Raw genomic sequence first — 19,764 nt, forward strand, 5'->3', positions numbered from 1 at the left:
TGCTAGGGCAGGACATCGGAGTAGCAGTTGAAAGAAAAATGAACTGAAACCCAATAATGCTCATGTTAATGAGTTTTTTTCTCCCCCCCCCATACTAATTAAGATATGAATCTTATTGTCAAAATCAAAACACTGTGATTTAAATCATCCCTCCATCCGTCCGCTTTGCTACATCGTTTAGCCTCATTAGGATCACGGCAGCTCAGTTGACAGCAGGGAGTGGTCGCCAGCCAATCGCAGGTGATTTGAATCAATTGAATATAAATCTGTGATTCAAAATGAATGAAACAAATGTAACTGCCAAATATGACACTTTAATTCTGTTGATTCTTTTTGCTGGATTAGTACTTTATTTGCTTTCATTAATTAAAAAAAAAAAGGATTTTCTGTGATTCGAGAGAATTTTACTATTAATTGTATAAGGTCAGTGAAAACACACTGATGACTCATGTTGACATTTCTTTTGTGTTGTAACTAAATATTTTATTTCAAGGTAGATTTTAAAGCACGGATTTTGCAAAGGTCACTAGAAGGTAATCCCAGCAGCTGTAAATTTCAAATTGTTTGAACATTAGTGACCTAGCAATTCAACACCCAATAAATGTTGTTTATTTGCCCGTCTTTAACACCCTATGTGTGGCGATAAAGTTGAGATAGGTACTTTTGGTGTTTATAGGTCTGCTTCGTCTTATCTTGTCGTATGCCGCAGCTCAGCTAAGCTCTTGTCATCTTTCACCTGGAAACAATGGAGCCCCCCAGCAAGGACCTTTCGCAATGTTTTTCACCGGCAGCAATCTTTTATGGGTTCTGTCAAAACAACAAGTAGAATATTGTAACAGAAGTAATGCACTGCAATGGTAGAAAATAGATGGTTTTTTTTCCTTTTCAAATTATTGAATTGGCTTCAATATTGTTGAAATCCTGAAGCATTTGTTCTTGTTAAGGTCGGGTGACTTTGTACACAGTACATCCTGGATTGGTCGCCAGCATGTTACACAGACACAAAAATGCAAACAATTAAATATAACATAAGCAATCCACACACACATTTACACCAATGGACAATTTAGAGCTAGATTTATTCATTCATTTTTATTTACAGTCTTCAATTCAGAGGACGCTATAATCGACTGGCGACCAGTCCAGGGTGATTTCTGCCTTTCACCTGAAGTTAGGCTCCAGCTCCCTGCGACCCTAACAAGGACAGATCTAATAGAGAAAATGGAAAGAGAGAAAATATGATCAAAACTTGAACAAAAAATGTGTCAAGACGGGAGAGACGGGACAAAAGAGCATCGCTGAACAATGAAGACTTTTTTTCCAACAGCTTAGTGATGTGAGAAGCTGAAAGATAACTACAGTAGTACAGTACGCTCCTATTTGCACCATTGACACGATTAAATATGACAAAACATAAAACATGGCCTGTTCAGAATGTAAACAGTTTATGATGGTAAAAATGTGACCACTGGAGCAAATATATTCATAAACTTATCTTGGCCACTTGCCAGGGTGTTGAGTGTGTTTGGGTTGTATTTTTTTGTAGAGACTTTTATTTTTGCTTCATTCGTGTCCTGTCTGCTTCTGGGTACAAATTCTGCTCCCACATCACACATCAGGGACTTTTATTTACTCAACTACAGACAGTACAATATGTAAGGCTATCGTAAGGGTGGAGCTGATGTCCAGGAATTGGTCAACAGGGTATTGAAACTGTTGTTACGAAAGGGAATGGAACGTGTCACTGGTTTACATTAACCATTAATTTTTGCTTATTCTTGGTTCTCTCCAATAATACTTTGTCGTGTTTTGTTTTCCCCCCAATCTCACGGTGACAAATGATACAATGATAGAGAAGGGCATCGTTGGAGTATTATTTGAGGATATTTGGTTCTGTATTTCCATCATTTTTGGTTATGGGGAAATCTAAAGGAATCAAATGGTGGTGTTTACTTGTGAATGTCTTCTGTGACAGGCATTAGTTTGATTTCCTTCTGAATTCTGTAGGTTGGTGGTTTAAGTGTCTGACGTGTGGTAGAAAAGATGATAATGGAGGATCGAGACAGGATAAACTCATCTCCATTTATCGTCATGTGGTTTTTCTTTTTTAAGACAAAATTTATATAGATTTGTTGACAAGATGATTTGTTTTAGCCATTTATTTTTGTTATTTTTGCAGTTTTGTTTAGCCGCTTCAGCAAGTGTCTAAATGACACGTTCTATGTGAGTGTTTAATATTTAATGTTAATATTTTTCTTACCTGTACCGTGAATCACCAGTGAAAAATGTCTCTATATTTTATTAAAGTCACTAATTAAAGGCAATGTTTTATTGCACAGAAGCCAGCAAAATAAATAGCCGTATCTCCTTATAAATCACATGCATTTAATTGTTGTGGTTGTTTGATTTCCCAGCCGTCGGCAACAGCGCTCGAAGAGAATCATGAGACATAAATCACATGGAAATGAAATCATGAGGTAGCAGTTATTAAGAAAGCAAAGTATTACTGCTACATCACACAGGCTGCATGCACCACATATTGTGATGGGTTAATGAATTTTAAACACTGTTCCGTCCGCGTTCCAAATCTTTTCAATCCCTATTTTCAGAGACTGACGTGCATGAGCTTGGCATAAAAATGGGCGCAAGTTTTGCTTACCGTGTTCGGGATTCTGAATGCCTCGCCGGGCGTTCCAGCAGACCGAGGGTATTTTGTATTTCACACCTAACAATTTGATGACAGAGTAGGTCTAAGTTGTGGCGCAGGTGATGGAAAGGTTGGGTATGCTTGATGCTCTGCGCAGAAGACGTGCGGAATCCGCCGAGCACATGTTTTGCAGTCTTTCATACTCATCGTAGCTTGCCCTTATTGTAGTCGATATTCTCCCAAACTATAGGAGGCAGTCAAGAGCATCTACAGTATATGACCAATACTTCACCACAATAGAAGTAGAAAACAATTTTATTTTATATTTTTATTTCAATAAACTATTGATGTTAACAGTTTGGGGTGAATATTCTACATACATTTAACAAAATAAACAAAAACAAAGAATCAGGAAGTAGAAAGCACTGTTGTTTATGATAACTTTTGCTCGTCCGCCATGTTTTTCCACGCGGACCGTCCATGTAGCTTACGAATTTTTGCTGGTGCGTGGTGCAAAAAATACGAGCAATGCGGACGCCGTGCAGAGGGGCGTGGTTGCTGAAATGACGTAATTTCGCCACCATGCTTAAAGGGGAAGTCAACGCCCAAAACTTTTTTTTTTGCAGTCACCAGCCCACTTGATATGGTATTTTGGTTAATATTGCATTAGTGGAATATGTGTTAAGAAGGCGGCCATTTTGTCCCTTGCTGTCGAGTGAACTTGACATCACAGTTGCTCCGGTCTGAGGTAACAACCAATCACAGCTCTGCTTCAGAAAACAGATGAGCTGTGATTGGTCGTTGCCTGAGCCCTGCGCAACTGTGATGTCATCTTCAGTCGACAGCAAGTGATAAAATGGCCGCCCACTGAGATGGATAAAAACGGCTGGATTTTGCTGCAGAACTTTTTGTTGCTGTTTGGTGTCTGATTAATAAAAGGCTGCAACAACAAAGAAACAAACAACAAACACCATAACAAGGGTAACAACAACGCTTTAATACGGTGAGATCACGATGATAATGCTTATGTATGATAAAAGCAACACAAAAACTGGGGTATTTTGTAGATATAACAATAAATGTGAAGCCACATTTATTTGTAACTATATTAGCAGCTCCCTCCTTAAATGCGCATTTAAGAGATAGATAGACTTAAGGAGGCCGCCAACATAACAAGGCACCACAGAACAAATCTAAAGTCCATGAGTAACTCACTCACCATAACGCTAAATTAAGAGCAGTTCGCCGCAGAGCCCATCATGCGTGGGAATCACCTGTAGCTGCAAGTCCGTGCACCTTTCTTTTTCTTCTTGGTCACAGGCTCCTGCGTTGCCTCATCACTGGGCCTTTTCTCCGTTGCAAAGAAACTTTACAAATATGTCTGCTTTTTGCTCATTTTGCTAACTCGTCGATTAGCATCAGCGCTACGCGACTGAGATAGTTAGCATCTTGACATGCGTCAAGAGTCCGTCGTGAGCAGAGAGAATCCAGTCAGTTTTCAAAATAGAATATTTTTAAGCCTCGGCTAATCAATTAACCAGAAGTAGAGTACATGATTTATTCTTTCAATGGTTAGGGGACCACTGGTCTATTGAACTTCACACGTTACAACTGTCAAGGCATTCAACTTCAAGTTCCACTGTTGTGTGTTTGAATGTGCTGTACTGTAAATACGATGGCCTCTGCTGAGCAGCATAAAGAAGAAAAATGTTGTCCTTTGAGAATTTCTTGGTACTTGCAAGTTCTAACAATGGCACTAAAGCATTACTGTAGTATTCAAATGAGTTTTACAGGTGACATGGGCTGCACAAAGGTGGCTGAACAAAGAAATCCTGTTTTGCAAAAGCAGGACACAGGACACAATATACTTTCATACTTCAGTAACTCTATTTTCAGCCAACTTTAATCATTTTAATTTCACAGCCAGGAAGTCATTATTTTGACCAGGTAGCTTGAAGGAAGTCAATGTTTGAACATTTGAGAGTGTCTGCGATTCCACTATGACGATGAAGAAAATAGGACGTCTTGTCTATCTTGTGAACTAATTTTGTCGAATTTAAGAAGCAGTCATCCTTGAAGAAATCCCCTCCGGTGCATGGTAATATAAAAGCAGAAATGATGAAAGCAGTGACCCGTCATAGAATTGAGAAGCAGTTCAACAGTTTAATAACCTTTTGCAGACATACAAATTATGAATTTATGTGCAAATGAAACAAACAACATGATTCATACATATATACAGCTACAACACAACAATTTCCTAAACAAGATCAGTATGAAATGTTCTGCCTTTGCAAAGATAAGAACGCTGTTATGATTGTCACTGTCAGAGGTATAAATGTTATTATACTTTGATTTAACTAATTAATGGAAACAAACCAATAGACATAGCTCTAATGATGCAGTACAGTCAGTACAGTTCTACACCATTGCACCCCACAACCACATTACAATAACATTTCACATTGTTAATTAATACTTCTGCGATTGGCTGGTGAGCAGCCCAGGGTTTTTGCTGAGCTTAATTTACTAGATAATGTAGTCTATTTTCTAGCTAACAGACAATCAAAGTGACCAATTTTTACCAACAGGCAACGCCATTTTGAATACTGTGATGGATGGCGCGTTACTTCACATCATGTCCAAATAGCACAATGATACAAAAATCTCTTAATTCTTCACAATTCTAAATGTTTATTTGTTTTGTTTTTTATGAGTGAGCAGAGCAAGGCTCTGGATATGTGTGCATTTTTTTCTCTCTCCATGAAACCCTGACGGTGAATGATATGATAAACAAGCCCTTCTCGAGCATATTGCTTGCTAGCTATGGTGTGAAAGTTATCACTTTGATTGATGCTGACAATGGCGGAGGCACGCGGTGGCCACCCCACACAACACAGCTGAATCAAATGATCAGCTAATCAGCAAGCTCTGTAGAAGCCTTATAACGATCTTGTTTATAAATCTGGTGTGTTGGTGGAGAGAGACATGGAAAACAGGCAGAACAGTGGCTCCCTACCACTGTTTTAGATCTTACATTCAGGCCAATTATGTCTATTTGATAAATATACAGTTAATCAAATAAATAACTTGCGGCAGAGTAAAAAAAAAAGGGACTAAGAATACTGCATCCATTTCAAAATAGCTGAAAAATCACAGATGTCAACAATTTTCTACTAGGTGTGGGGGTTGTCAGTGGGGTGGCCAGAGACTGACAATGGGTGGCCATGGCCACCTCTGATAAAAATGCTAGCTCCACCCCTGGCTGAGATAGCTCCAGCACTATGTGGCCCAAGTCAGAACAAGCAGTTTAGCACAGTATTGCTAATTTCCGAATCAGTTTACAAGTGCTGGTGGATGATACAAGATATTAGTTAAGCAAACCATATTTATTCGCTTGCTTTGGTGTTTCAATTGCGCAGTACTAGAAACAGTTGTTCAAAGTTTTCTCCAACAAACTTTCAGCCATCATTGTTGCTGTGATCAATCCTTGATCTTTCCCCCAACCCGGCCTTCTCTCCAGCAGACACACTTGACACACTATAAAAATTAAAAAATACTGCATTGTGTGTGCGCTCTATATATCAACATGGGCTCAAAAATCAGGACACTTTTGTCAAGGTCTGATATTTGTGTGCCATAAATTGAATGTAAAATTCAACAGCAGAGTCTGTCCGAGTCACAGCCGACGATAATGTGTGTACAGCATGTTATCTGTCTGCCAAGGAGACCATTCCATTTTTCTTCGCAAAGAAACACTGCAGGCATCGACATCCACTCAAGAGTTTTTAATACAGCAACTGATGACAACCTTGGCTAATATTGACGTAAGAAGAGCAGAACACAAAAGTGGCAATTACAGGAAAAGTAAACATCACCCAAGACAAGTTTACTTATAACCCTGAATCACAAAAGTGTCTCAAAGGGCTGCACAAGCTCACAGTTGGCAGAGATGGATGAGATTCTTTGGTCTAAACCCTTCAGTTGGGCAAAGAAAATGCCCAGAAAACCCTTTTTGGGGAGAGAATAGACTAAATGTGATTTATTTATTTATTTATTTTAAACAAGAGTGTAGAAATTAGCTTTAAGTGGAGACTTTCAACAGAGACAGCTGTTCTGTATTCTGTGGCCGGGCGTTCCAGAGTATTGGAGCGCACACAGAGGGTGCTCGAGAACCCGATGATGACTTTTCAGATCTCTGAGTCATTAAAAGACCAGCCTGTTGTAAATGTAAAGCTCGGGTTGGACATTAGGCAACTAATAAGCAAGATAGGAAGGTCATGTAATATTTTAGATATAAAGAGTAAATAACTTAAAATCACAAATCATCAACGTACAAATGAGCACATTAGTGTGTTTAGACCAGGCCCGTATTTAGCCATTTTGATGCCCAAGTCAGAGCCCCCTGCCCCCTGTACTTTTGCTCATTTTTAACAAAATTGGTCACTTTGCCTTGCTTTTTAAACATGTTATAATAATCTGATAACTTAAATTATACTACTGTTTACCAACAAAGACTTTGAATCTTATGTTTAGCATCATCTAATCTAAGGAATGTGAATTTGAGAAAACCCATATTTACTGGGCTAAATTAAGTCCTTAAAACCCTTATTATCTATCAAGTAAATCATGCCAACACTTTAAAAGTAATTATTAATAACATTATGCAACATTTGATGTAGTTTATTTTTTCAATCATTTTTATACTCACATATTGTTGTTGTTCATGTCACTATTAATATATTTTTTATTATAAGTTGGCAAACATTGAAGACATAATTAATATTAAAAAATTACAAAATTCTCATTTACTTACATTGACTTCTGGACAATTCAAGTCAATTTGTGCCGTTTCATGGTACAAAAAGTGACATGCAATCCGTAATCCTTAATTGATTTTTACCAACTATGGCTCATTTTATTCGTGGTAAAAATCTTTATCCACTGATATCCTTTATTTTGATATATAGGTGGATTAATTTCTTGTAATATACTATACCTACATTGCACAATTTATTATGATCTCAGGTTTTGAACAGGTGTGATACTGGCTTGACCAACGTATGCATGTCTGATGTTGCTCATCGTGGTTCAAGGAATGCTCAGGGAGTTTGTGTGAATGCTCAGACGCACGTAACCTACTGCATGCCAGGACTCTGGGGCTAGCTTAGATGACGAGTGCTCTGGCTCCAGGTGGACACACTACTGTGGCTGGTCTTCTTAGCTTAATGGTGTGTGATGTTTTTAGCAGGCTACTTGGGACTAATGCTAGCCAGGCTAATAGGTTGACTGCAACACGCATTGTTAAGGGTTAGAGAAACTAGTTCCAGAAAGTAAAAATCCTGAAATAGTTTGGCTTTAGCCACAGGTGCTTCTAATCGACAGGTGGAGACGAGCTCATTTAAGCGCCAGTTGAGTAGAAGCACTTGTGGCTAAAGCCAATCTGTGGCAGGGTTTTTACTTTCTGGACCATGGATTTCCCAGCCCTGAAATTCAAACCGTGCCACTTATGCATGTCCTTTGAATCCACATGGGAAATAGTCTTAAAAGGCTTGACTCTCAAGAAATGATAGCCAATGTGCAATATAATCAACCAGAACAAAGGACAAGTGGGAGTCTATTATGGCAGCCAGCACAAGCTCTCTATAAAATATTTAGGTATTTTCGCAGATGCAGCTTAGCGCAGTTAAAAATGGGCATTTTGTGCCATTGTGAGCGTCGAAGTGGCTCATTTCATTCACTTTAAAATAACTGCATGAGAGCATAGTCCTTGACATGGCCAATTGCATTCATAAGGAATTGCAAGCGGATAATAATAATAATAATAAGAAGAAGAAGAATGTGTTAAACAAATTGATTTCCATAATAATTCAGTGAGAGAGGGCTCTATGCATGCTGTTGTCATATTTATGAATAAATTATGATGGCATTCACCACACATGTCAGCAAAGCGCAAAATCTGTCTGCCTGTGCCCAGATCAAATTCACCAAAATCCCATTACTCCACCCTGCACCATTAGTTTGACATAGTTCCAGCAGGCAATATATTTACTTGACTTTCAGCCTCCAAGTTGTCAAGTGCGGCCGGTACATGTCAAGGGAAACACCCTTGGCACGCTCGAACCAAGATGAGCCCATTTTTACACTCGATAGCAGCTGCGCCCTCTTTGAATATACAGGTAGAGCCCTCTGTGTTAAGAAAATAAGAATAATATAAGAAATTAATTTCACCATGAGATATCACTAGTTATCATAATTTAGGAAGGCTACAATTTCAAAGTTTACAGTTCTAAACTTTTTTGACACTTGAAAATATATACTGCGTATTTTTTAAATGATGAACAACTTTCCAGTTTCAAGTTAAACCTGACTGTAGCCGATATAATTTTTAAGAGATGAATGCAAGAATGTTATTTAAAATAGCCTCTAGAATTAATAGAGATACAAAAATAGCCACTAGTTGACCATACAGCACCACCCCCCTCCCCCCACCACCCCCCCCACCCTTCCATTATTTATTAGGGGGAGAAATGTTTCCAAAGCATAATGAAACAGATTTGATATTTAAAAAGGAAAGTAAAAAAGCATTAGGCAGGGTGTAAAACTTTATTACTGGAACCTGATGAAAATTCACATGAAATGTAGGCTGGATCCAGTCTGTTAAAATGTTGCCCTCTTCCATAGCTAATGTTTCTATGCAACATTAGATTTCACATACTTCAAAATGTAATTCCCTTTGAATGGGGACATTTTCTAAGAGGCAGAGTGCAATACATACCACATTTCCATGAAAAGACTGAAAAGAAGTTCGTTCAGTTGTAAATTGCTATTGATTTTTTTTTTTTTAACCTCATATAACGGAAAATAAAGCAATGACAATAAAACCTACAGCCGCATCTTTAATGGGATGTCATTGCTGCCATATTGGCTTCTTTTTACCTTCTAAATTAGGCTCTAACCTTTGGCAAACACAAGGATAACGTTGCACGGATGTTCTGCTTGAAAAAGAATGTGCAGTGACAGATGTAAATCAAAATTTCACGCCTGCCAAGCGAGCGCTGGCCTCTCACAGTTTGACTTTACAGGAACACAGAGGAAAGCAATCATTTTTCTGGACGTTTGCCGGCAGGATTTTTGCAATTCTCTTTTTCCTCGTCCTCTGCTTGTTTTTGCTGTCTGCTCTAAGAAGCCTCCATCAACTCAAGGACATTTTCTATTTCAGGTAGCTGACAACATATAGACTTTTTCCTCCCTGATTTTGCACATAGAGCGTGGCTGTATTTGTACCTTGTTGTTGCTCAGTCAATACTGTGCACTGCTGCAATATTTCACCCAAACAAATAACCCCGATAATGGTCTGCAAGATGCGGACCACAACTCTCTAATCAGCATTCTTCTCCTGGCTACACACAGCACAAAAACATGGGAAAATTGCTTTTCATCAGTCATTATATGACAAATCAGAGTGTAATTACAATATCTGTCAAACTTGCGTCAACAAATCATTTATACTGTTCTTGGTATTTTCTTTTTGTTTTTGCCCATTTAGAAACGCTCCCACTGGTCTTTGAAAGAAATTCATCATAATAAATGCAAGCATCAGTCAATAACCAAGCACTATCAATCAAAACAAACATTTGGACTTATCAGAAACGGTGGACCTTCTTCACAAACGGAAAACAACAACAACAGACATGCATGACAGCTTGGATGAAAGCAACATCTGTAGTAAAGTGATTAATTGTACATGTCGTGGCTCACACAGGGTGAACATATCTCCTTTTTATAGACTTCACATGCTAGAGCATCCATTAATCCCGACTCATGACTCAACACATGCCCACGTGTCCCCTGTGCAGGTTGTCGCCAGTGTTCAAAGAAACACTGAAAGACGGAGGAGGAAGGAAAGCAGAGGACGAAGACAGATGAAGGCAGATCATGTCGTCCTAACAGCATAACATACTTGACCCATAGCAGCCACAATCCCCATGCGGCCGTCCTCAAATCTCCTTTTCCTGTTATGTCTTTTTTTTTTGCCGTCATTTGGAAGTCCTGTCTCTATAAACCAGTTTGTTTCAACACCAGTGACCCACATTCGGTTAATACTGTTGTCAGTGTTATTAAAGTCAAGAGAGGAGTCACAAAAGAGGACGGAAAATATGCCATCAATTTTATATGCGCCTTCACATCCCGTGAAATGTGTAACTCTGCAGAAATAAAGCCTGTTTCCTTTCCTTTCTTTCACATTTTCACCGTCAATGTTCCCTCTACTTACAGTCATCATCTCCACAATGCCTCGTAGCCATATTTGTACACGAACAATGCATAATCAATGTAACATTTGTCATAACGAATACGCAGCAACTTTATGATCATTTTGCGCACTATAATGAGCTCCAATACAGGAGCTGATGATAATAATGTTTTGAATCAGCTTTGAATGACAGTTACATAGAAGTCGCCATTTCAACATGTGTATTATAGTCTTTGTCGTTTGGGAATGACGTTGCACAATATTTCATCATTCTAAGTGCTGTTCCTAATATTTTGTTATTGATCAAACTGTGGCAAAAAATCATTGGTCTACAAACTTAAACAGTCGTAGCAATTTTGTTCCTAAACAAAATGTAAAAAGGGAAGTCAACCCAAACATTTTGACATTATGTTGTATGTGTCTTTCCTTGTCTAAACATGACATTCTGTATATTATGTTGTGTTCGTGGAGTATGACTAAAAGCAGCAAAATCCACCGCTTTTAATCCATCTCACGGGGCGGCCATTTTGCCACTTGCTGTCGACAGAAAATAACATCACAGTTGCTTAGTAATGACCATCTCGCCAACATCACATGACCAAACTCAGAAACGAGGTAAGCCGCGATTGGTCATTACCTGAGACCCGAGCAACTGTGATGTCATTTTCAGTCGGCAAATGGCTAAATGGCCGACCCCTAAGATGGATAAAAATGGGAGAACTTTTCTGCTTAGGTTATATTACACAAATGCAGAATTAACTCTTTTCCTGCCGTCAACGTTAATTAACCTTAACGGAAATCCCAACGTGTCCTGCCATCAACGTTAATTGCCGTCAACTACGTTTTTGTGTGTGTTTTTCCCCCCCAATGAGCAGCGCAACGTCTTGGGCAGCTCCGGTTTCATGAATAAGCTGAAAAAATAAAAAACAGCAAGTAGCTATGGCCAGCAGATGGCAGCATTGTGTTTTCTTCGCAATGGGATCCCGTGGATGAAAGCAATTGAAATGACATCACAACACAATTCACAGAACATACATTACTCAATATATGAGGAAGAAAATGGGACTCTCAGACTCCGACATTTGTCTCCAATGTTTACAAAACACTACAGACACTTATGTTCATGCTTTATGGTTATGTATTCCGGTTATGTATTTCTGGACTAAAGTCTTAGAAAAACTTTCCGCTATTTTGGACTATTGGATACCTTTATCTCCAAACTTGTGTTTGCTAGGTGACCTAACATCAACTGACTTACCACATAAACAATTTCAATCTACACTTGTAGCCCTTACTATCGCAAAAAAAACAATTCTTGTTAACTGGAAAAATAAACAAACTCTGAATATCGACCAATGGTCTAACCTCCTCATAAATCACATTTTAATGGAAAAATATCTGCCTCAAATAAAAACCAAATATCAAAATTTATAGAAACATGGTCTACGTATATAGAATTTTTTAACCTAATTCTGGTTACTTAATTCTGTCTGTTAGCGAGAGCCACTACATCGTGATAACTTACATTGATGTTTCTGCATTTGGCAATTTATTATTATATTATATTATTAGTATGGGATTTTTTTTTAATAGGCTTTAGGTGAACTGATGAATACACACACGCTCGCACGCACGCACACACACACGCACATACACATACAAAAAAAAAATTATATATATATATATATATATATATATGTATAAAAAATATATATATTTTATTTTATTATTATTATTTTTTTTTAATAAAAAAATTAAAAAAGGAGAGCAATGATGATGTCAAATCGAATGAACAATACTGAGCTTTCCTGAAGAAAAAAAAAAAATGAAATGACATCACAACATGGCGGACCTTAGGAAACACGTTTTCAAGGATGTCATGACTCGTGAATGATTTGTCACATTAAATCTAATAAGCGAAGTGTGCATTACATTTGCGTATGCGTGAAAATCAAGTTTTAAAAAAAAAACTTGCTACCAAGAAGCCGGAAGTGTACGCTTGTAAACCTCGTTCACTCGTTCCAGGTTCCAGACAGAAAAGAAAGATCCAAAATTGATTTTTTTTTTTTTAACGCATTTATTTTGACAATATCCTGAAAGCAAGGGAGCAGACGGCAGCATCACAAAGCTTGCTAGTGGACGTACGTGTAACCAAACTAATGGAGTGACGGTCATTTGAGAACCTGTTTCTTGCCCCAATTGACCCTTTCAGTAAAGAAAGCTCCTACCCGTCTCTTGATCGCGTCCCGGTGTCCTTGGTCAAACTCCCGGTAAAGTACGCGCATTCAGTCAAATAATAAGCACTTAAATAGACTTCACTGTTGTGTCCCGGCAGAGGGTAGTCAGTAACGACATGCTATCCATGTTTGAAATAGATTCAATTAAAAAAAACAGCGCTTCCCCTGTTAGACTCCACTAGTTTTCAATGACAAGTTAGTAGCAAGTTACCAGCCGGCCTACCCATAATGCACCGCGCTCCCGAGATGCCCACTTCGCTTATTCACAGAGCGTCACTAAACAAAAAATATTAGTGTCAAAGTCACTGTTGTGCAGAAAATGTATCTTTTCATAAAAAGCTTGTTTTCACCTCATTTTTTCCATTACAGCTTGGTTTCACTCAAATTACCTATTTTCAAATGGTGATTGCTAAAGAATTGAATAAGGTAGAATCATACTTTTTTTTCTCCAGTGAGAGAATGGAATCCAATCTCTCATATGATATCTGCCATGTTTACATAGTCATAGCACATAATAATCTGTTTGTCTTGAAAGATGAGTAAAAATGCTCAAAATCGGCCTAGGGGTTGTCTTTTTGGATAACGTTTGGCAGTAAGAGTTAATCAGAATGTTTGGACAAGGACATTTTGTAAAAATAAATAAATAAATAAAATAAAAATAAATAAAAAGTTACCTTCCACTTTAAAATTCACTTCCGACTGAATGAGTATCATCCATACAGAAGATGCGACGAGTGTGGGTTGGTTTCCCAACTTGATGTGGCAATTATATTTGTAACTAATGCACTAGTAGGACTAGGAGTAAAATAGCTAAGTATTAAAACTGACCATATTTATCTGCCTGGAACTCTTAAAACAATGTCATAAACTCCTCTTCTTGGCACACACTACACATTCAAATACAGAAAGATTCTCGCATATAACCTCACATTTGACATATAATTAACATGATATAAACAGGCAAATAAAAAACTGTCTCTGTTGCTTTACAGACGGTGTAATGTACAATGTGACTATCGATACAGCTGACTTGTGTTCAGTTTGTAGATTGGGTCATGGACAGGTAACCTGGTAGACGTTTCCATGTCACGGCTGCCGTGTCAGTCACGGTACTAATGAGCTCCAAAAATATCTCTGCGCTCTGCTCTGTCCGCACAGATATATTTGACGCGCTGCTCCAACAATTCCTTCAATGCAGTGGAGAGGAACATGATTTATTAAAACAAAACAAAATTTGCCAAGAAATGTCACTTCTAATCTCACGAAGACGAGTGAAACTCTATACTTCGCATTCTATTGATCCGGAAATGGTGCACGTGCACGGCCTTGCCTCATTCGCCAGCGAATCCATGGTCTCCGAATTGGAATGGTAGCTCAGATAGTACTCTTGCAACTGGGAGTTAAGATCCTGCTCCTGCTTGCGGCCTTTTTTCCTGCGCTTATGTTTGACTGAGTGCTGCTGCAGTTGCCTCATGGTGTTGGGGTAGTGCCTCCATGAAACATAAATAACCAGCAGGATCAATGACACTGACAAAAAGAGGGCTACAGTGCCCGCGATGATTTTATGGAAAGCCATATGTTCAAACGCCGTCTCTGGGAAGGATGAGGTTGAAGGGTCGGCGGAGGGAGGCGGTGATGGTCCCGCCGATGTGGGCTTCACAGTATGCCTATCTGTGCTGTTAGGCCAGATGGCTGAAGGCGGCGAGGTCTGCGCAGGAGACTCGCCGTGAGCCAGCTGCGTGCCACCGTGGAAGGAACGGTGAGACGTGGCGTTCACAAAGGGGCTTAAAGTCAATCCAACCGGAGCAGGAGTACTCACGTTAGACGTTATGTCCACGCAGGTGGAATAATTCCCCACAACGTCTATAACCCTCTCTCCCTGCGTGGACTTGGGACCGCTGCATATCATGCTGATGTCTTTGGCATCCCTCAAGGTTCTGAGCCACGCCATGAGCGGGCAGATGCTCGGTCTGCAGTCCCAGGCGTTCCCGGCCAGGCCTATGTTGGTCACCGACGCCCACGCCGACACGGCTTCCACCGACACACTCCTGAGCTTGTTGGATTCCAGATTGAGCGTTTGTAAGTTTGGCATTGACTGGAAAACCAAAGGGTCCAAGGTTTGGATTTCATTCCCCGAAAGGTCCAGTTTCTGCAATTTAAGCCAGGTCCAAGGCGCACCTTGCGTGACGGCTCGTATGCGGTTCCATTGCAAATAAAGAGCCTGCAGGTTGGTGAGGCGTGGGAAAATGTAGAAATTAATCCGAGAAAATTGATTGTGCTCTAAATGAAGCTCTTTGAGCCTAAACAGTCCCAAAAAGGTTGTGCGGGTGAGGCTCCGCAGCCGGTTGTATCCCAAATCCAGAAACTCAAGGCTACGGCATTCCAGAAAGGTGCGCACGATAATCTGCTTTAGTCCATTGGATCGAAGGTGAAGATTCTGGAGCTTGCGCAGGCCGAACAAATGTCCCGGCTGCAGGGACTGGAGCTTGTTGTAGGATAGATCCAAATTCCGCAGGTTTGGAACGGCGCTGAATGTATTGTTGTGCAGGTGGCTTATTTTATTGGAGCTGATGATGAGTTCTTTGAGCCTGCGCACACCGTGGAAGGCTAACACATCCACAGCGCTGATGGAATTGTGGTCCAAATAGAGCCAGACCAGCTGATTGAGATGAGCAAACTGGTAGGGCATCAGCACCAGCAGGTTGTTATAGCGCAGAGACAGACCTTGGCATCCCGTGGTGATATTCTCCGGAATGTCTTGGAAAATGCCTGATTCGCAGTAGACGAGCTTGCCTTCGCAGCGACAGCTCGCAGGGCACATCCTCTCCCCCTTGCTGAGTAGCAGCCAGACAGCCGCCTGCACCAGAACACATGAAAACCTCCAGCCCAACATCACAGAACCTGTTGGGGGAGTGAAGTGGGGCACAAGCAATCAAAACAGCGCCTTGCTTTCAGAGAATTTGTGCTCAAAGACATTTAAATAAGTAAAGACGAAAACTTCTTTATCCTTTAAATGCTGGATGTTGAAGTGAGAAAACGTGTGATGTGCAGACCTGCTTCATGAAGAATTTATAACAGCCTGACATGAACTATTTGGAGGTAGTTTACGGATGGAGAACATCATTAAAATCAATAGCAGTCATGGTTGATGTATTGTAGAAAAAAATGTCACTGGGAAAAATCCACATAAAATCAGTTCAAGGAATTGTGGCTATATAAAATACTGTCCATGTAAACGGCATTCACTTACCCATGGTTTCTGAGGGAAGGAGTAATGCTGTGAAATAAATGGATGAAGAGCATATTAATCTGCGCGCAGATGTGGAGAAAACGCAGCTCGGGTAGGATGGGACACACGTAAGCACCACCTGTGTCTTCACTCACAAGAAGAGGGACACAGCGGGAAGTTTTAATCCTCCACGCAGCGTCGGAAATCAAGCAAAACGAAAAGGGACGCTTTCGCACTCCGGGTGTGAGGTTGGTCGTTGCTCGTTCAGTCTTCGATGTGCAGCGCAATCATCAAGTGGTGCGCGGATGGAGAAACCAATCCAAACCAACCCCCCCCCCCCCCCCCCGCCTCTCTCTCTCTCTTTCTCTCTCTCTCCCCACACATAGCACATAGTTAAAACTGTTGCAGGAGTGCTCCACTTTCATTTATTAATAATGCTTTAATAACATCTCGCACTCATTTTCCTGGTGCGACAACATTATAGTGGGCCTATATATCTTCTTAGCTTTACCTGTATAATGATAATAGATTATTATCATCATAATAAAAGGGCTCCTCCGTCCTCGGTCTGCAACGGAGTTCCATTCCTGTAGGCTGTACTGCGCGACGTAATGCGTAATCGGAATGCGTCGTCTAACCTACATGAATACATGATGTCGTAATTGCTGTAATTGATAAGCATCCATAAGCAACCCTTAACGAGAAACATTCATTGCGCAGCGTTCGTAACCTCAAAAGTCGGAACCAATGAAAGGGCCTCTGTTTATTCTAAAAAATAATGCATTAATTAAGCAGCATTATTTCACTGTAACAGATGGTGGCCTACTGTCACCTTTGAGGCTTGTTGATACAGGTAGCTTTTGGGACAATTAATGCTGTTATTTCACAGTCAAAATCAGTTACGTTGAATTTCAGATGAAGTCCATCGGCACCTCAATCCCTGACAGTTTTGGGAGCATGAGTAGAGCTGAGCGTTTGAGCTTCCCTTTTTATTTTATTTTATTTTTAAATTACTTTTTTATTTTTTTATTTTTTATTTTTTAATAACGTTTAAGAAGAGTAGAACATTTTGGTAAATTGTTATATATTGCACGATTATTTTATTTTTATTTTATTTAATGAACTTTATAGAAAAGTATAATATTTTGTTAAATTGTATTTGCACGATTGATTAACGCAGCAAAAAGGGGGGGGGGCTTGTGGCAGTGCGTTTGTGCTTCACTTAAAAAAAAATTTAAATTTTTTTTATTAACATAATAGAAAAGATTCCGTTTTTTAATTACATTTTTATTTTTTACAATGGGACCACAAAAAATGCATTTAAATCAGTGATTAACTCATATGCTTTGCTAAGGAAGCAACATCATAATCTGAAACCCACCAATTATCTGGATCACTTGTGAATTATTAATGACAAAGTTGTGTGTGTTAGTTGCTTACTTCACTTAAATGTGATGCTGATGCTGACAACACATCCATCAGACCGCACTCTCAGCTCGGCACCAGGGGAAGGCATATAAATACACAATCATTTGAGCCTGAAGAGGTGGGAACCCTGGGAATGGAATCAATTTTAAGAGGCAAGTGAGAGTGAATTTGTGCTAATCTCATGTTTATTTTTCCATACTTGGCTCATTTTGCTTGAAGCTACATTTAGGAGCAGTGGCGTGCCTGAGTTTTTTTTTTTAACTACGTGGTAACAGCGACACCTTGTGTGCACACAAAAATGTTCAGTTCAGGCTGATCCTGATATTCAAGTAAAGGGAGGTAGACGTCTGCATCCAGGCACGCCGCCAGGATTTTTTTTCGACTGGGGCTTGAACGATATGTGGGGTGGGATTCTGAGAAAATAATCGATTTTCATCACTTCACTTTACAAGTAGCTCTCGGTATTTCTTTCTCTTTTTTCCACTAAAAGAATGATAAACAGTATGAGTGTGTTCAGTAAAAGGAGAAAATTGAATAAAAAGAGTTTTAAATGAATTTGGCAAAATATTTCATAAAGATTTCTTTTAAAATGTCAAATACAATGCTGGAGGGGCTTTACTGGGGCTGCAAAGATTTCTGACGAGGGTATAGCACCCCCTAGTCACTACTTACAAAGTAGGCTCTCATAAGTTGGTTTAGCATTGGATAACAGAGCTCCCGGTTTCCCTTAAATCTTTATTATTCCCACCTATGTTTGCTTGTCTGCAATTAGCCGACAGGCCCAGAAACCAGTCCAGGATGTACTCCACCTCTCACCCAGTGGACAGGCTCCATTTGGATGAGTTTGGTCTGAAAGAACTTAAGAACCCTGACATAAACCCCTTCAAACTACAACAAAAAATGTGAGCAATCTTGTTTACCGTATGTCCTACTGGATGACAAATGTTGAGCATTTATGCTTCCTGTAGGTGTCCCGATATATGTCTCCATCATGTACAAATGCATTTATGAGCTGTCCTTCGTGAAAATCACAGTGGCAGTCAATCTAAGACCAATCTAGCTCCCCTTTGATGCTGAAAGAAGGTATTTCTTTGTGAATGTCCAGGCAGAAGGACACTGTATCGCTTCAAAAAAAAGAAAAAGCTTTCATGATCTTTTTTTTTTTTTTTTTATGAATGGCATCTCATCTTTTGTGTGAAAACATCCAACATTAACTGACTGCGTGCACATCAGAGACTGCTGTGGGAAATTACAATGCAATCATCTTCAGAGAGGTGATAACCGCTATCTATAACTGCCAATAACAGAAGGCTAAGAGAGCAAAAGAAATGCACGACACATCACACTTCTTTGATATGTAGCACAATTAACCTGTTTCAACCCCATTAAGTGAGATCAGGAGGTGAATTCACCTTTGCTAAATGATGTTAATGTAGATCGTCCCAATGTCACAGAGTGGATAGACAGGAGAACCTCTTGAAAAGTTAATTTTGAATGTGCACAGATTTGATTGTGCTGTGCTTGGCTGCCAGTGATATTATGTATTATACAAATGAACAAGTACAGTATACTCAGTTCAATGTTTTTACATTCCGAGACTGCTTTGAGGCAGCCTAAAAAGTCTCCCAAAAAAGAATACTTGGGTGAAGGCAAGGCCTTCAAATAACTCAACTTTCCCATGAATGGCAAGGAAAACCAGCACACAACATAGCATACATTGAAAGTGACCAAGATAATCAAATATATTAATATACTGTACATGCGTATCTAGCCAACTTAAATGAAGTTGCAAACATTTGGGATTGAGCCTTTGTGGTTTTGTCATGTCTCTTGTCCCCCCCCCCCCCCCCCCCATGCGTGTGTTTCCATCCAGATTTAGAGATAAGTGTGCTGGATCACAGGGACCCTGCTGCAGACAATCATCTTCCGCAGCAATCTTAAACTCGTCCCGAACTCAAACACATCACCA

General features: G+C 39.7%; 1 protein-coding gene across 1 annotated transcript; it reads right to left on the reverse strand.

Annotated features, from left to right (window-relative positions):
- Positions 1 to 9,185: 9,185 nt before the first annotated feature.
- Positions 9,186 to 16,623, reverse strand: LOC144049232 (leucine-rich repeat transmembrane neuronal protein 4-like). Its single transcript, XM_077561953.1, has 2 exons — positions 16,389 to 16,623; positions 9,186 to 16,039 (listed from the first exon to the last, which is right to left on the reverse strand). Exons 1-2 carry the CDS (start codon positions 16,390 to 16,392, stop codon positions 14,418 to 14,420), a joined length of 1,626 nt encoding a protein of 541 aa, XP_077418079.1. The 5' UTR covers positions 16,393 to 16,623; the 3' UTR covers positions 9,186 to 14,417.
- Positions 16,624 to 19,764: the final 3,141 nt, after the last annotated feature.

The sequence above is a fragment of the Vanacampus margaritifer genome, chromosome 3 (assembly GCF_051991255.1).
Source record: "Vanacampus margaritifer isolate UIUO_Vmar chromosome 3, RoL_Vmar_1.0, whole genome shotgun sequence".
Classification (NCBI taxonomy): domain Eukaryota; kingdom Metazoa; phylum Chordata; class Actinopteri; order Syngnathiformes; family Syngnathidae; genus Vanacampus; species Vanacampus margaritifer.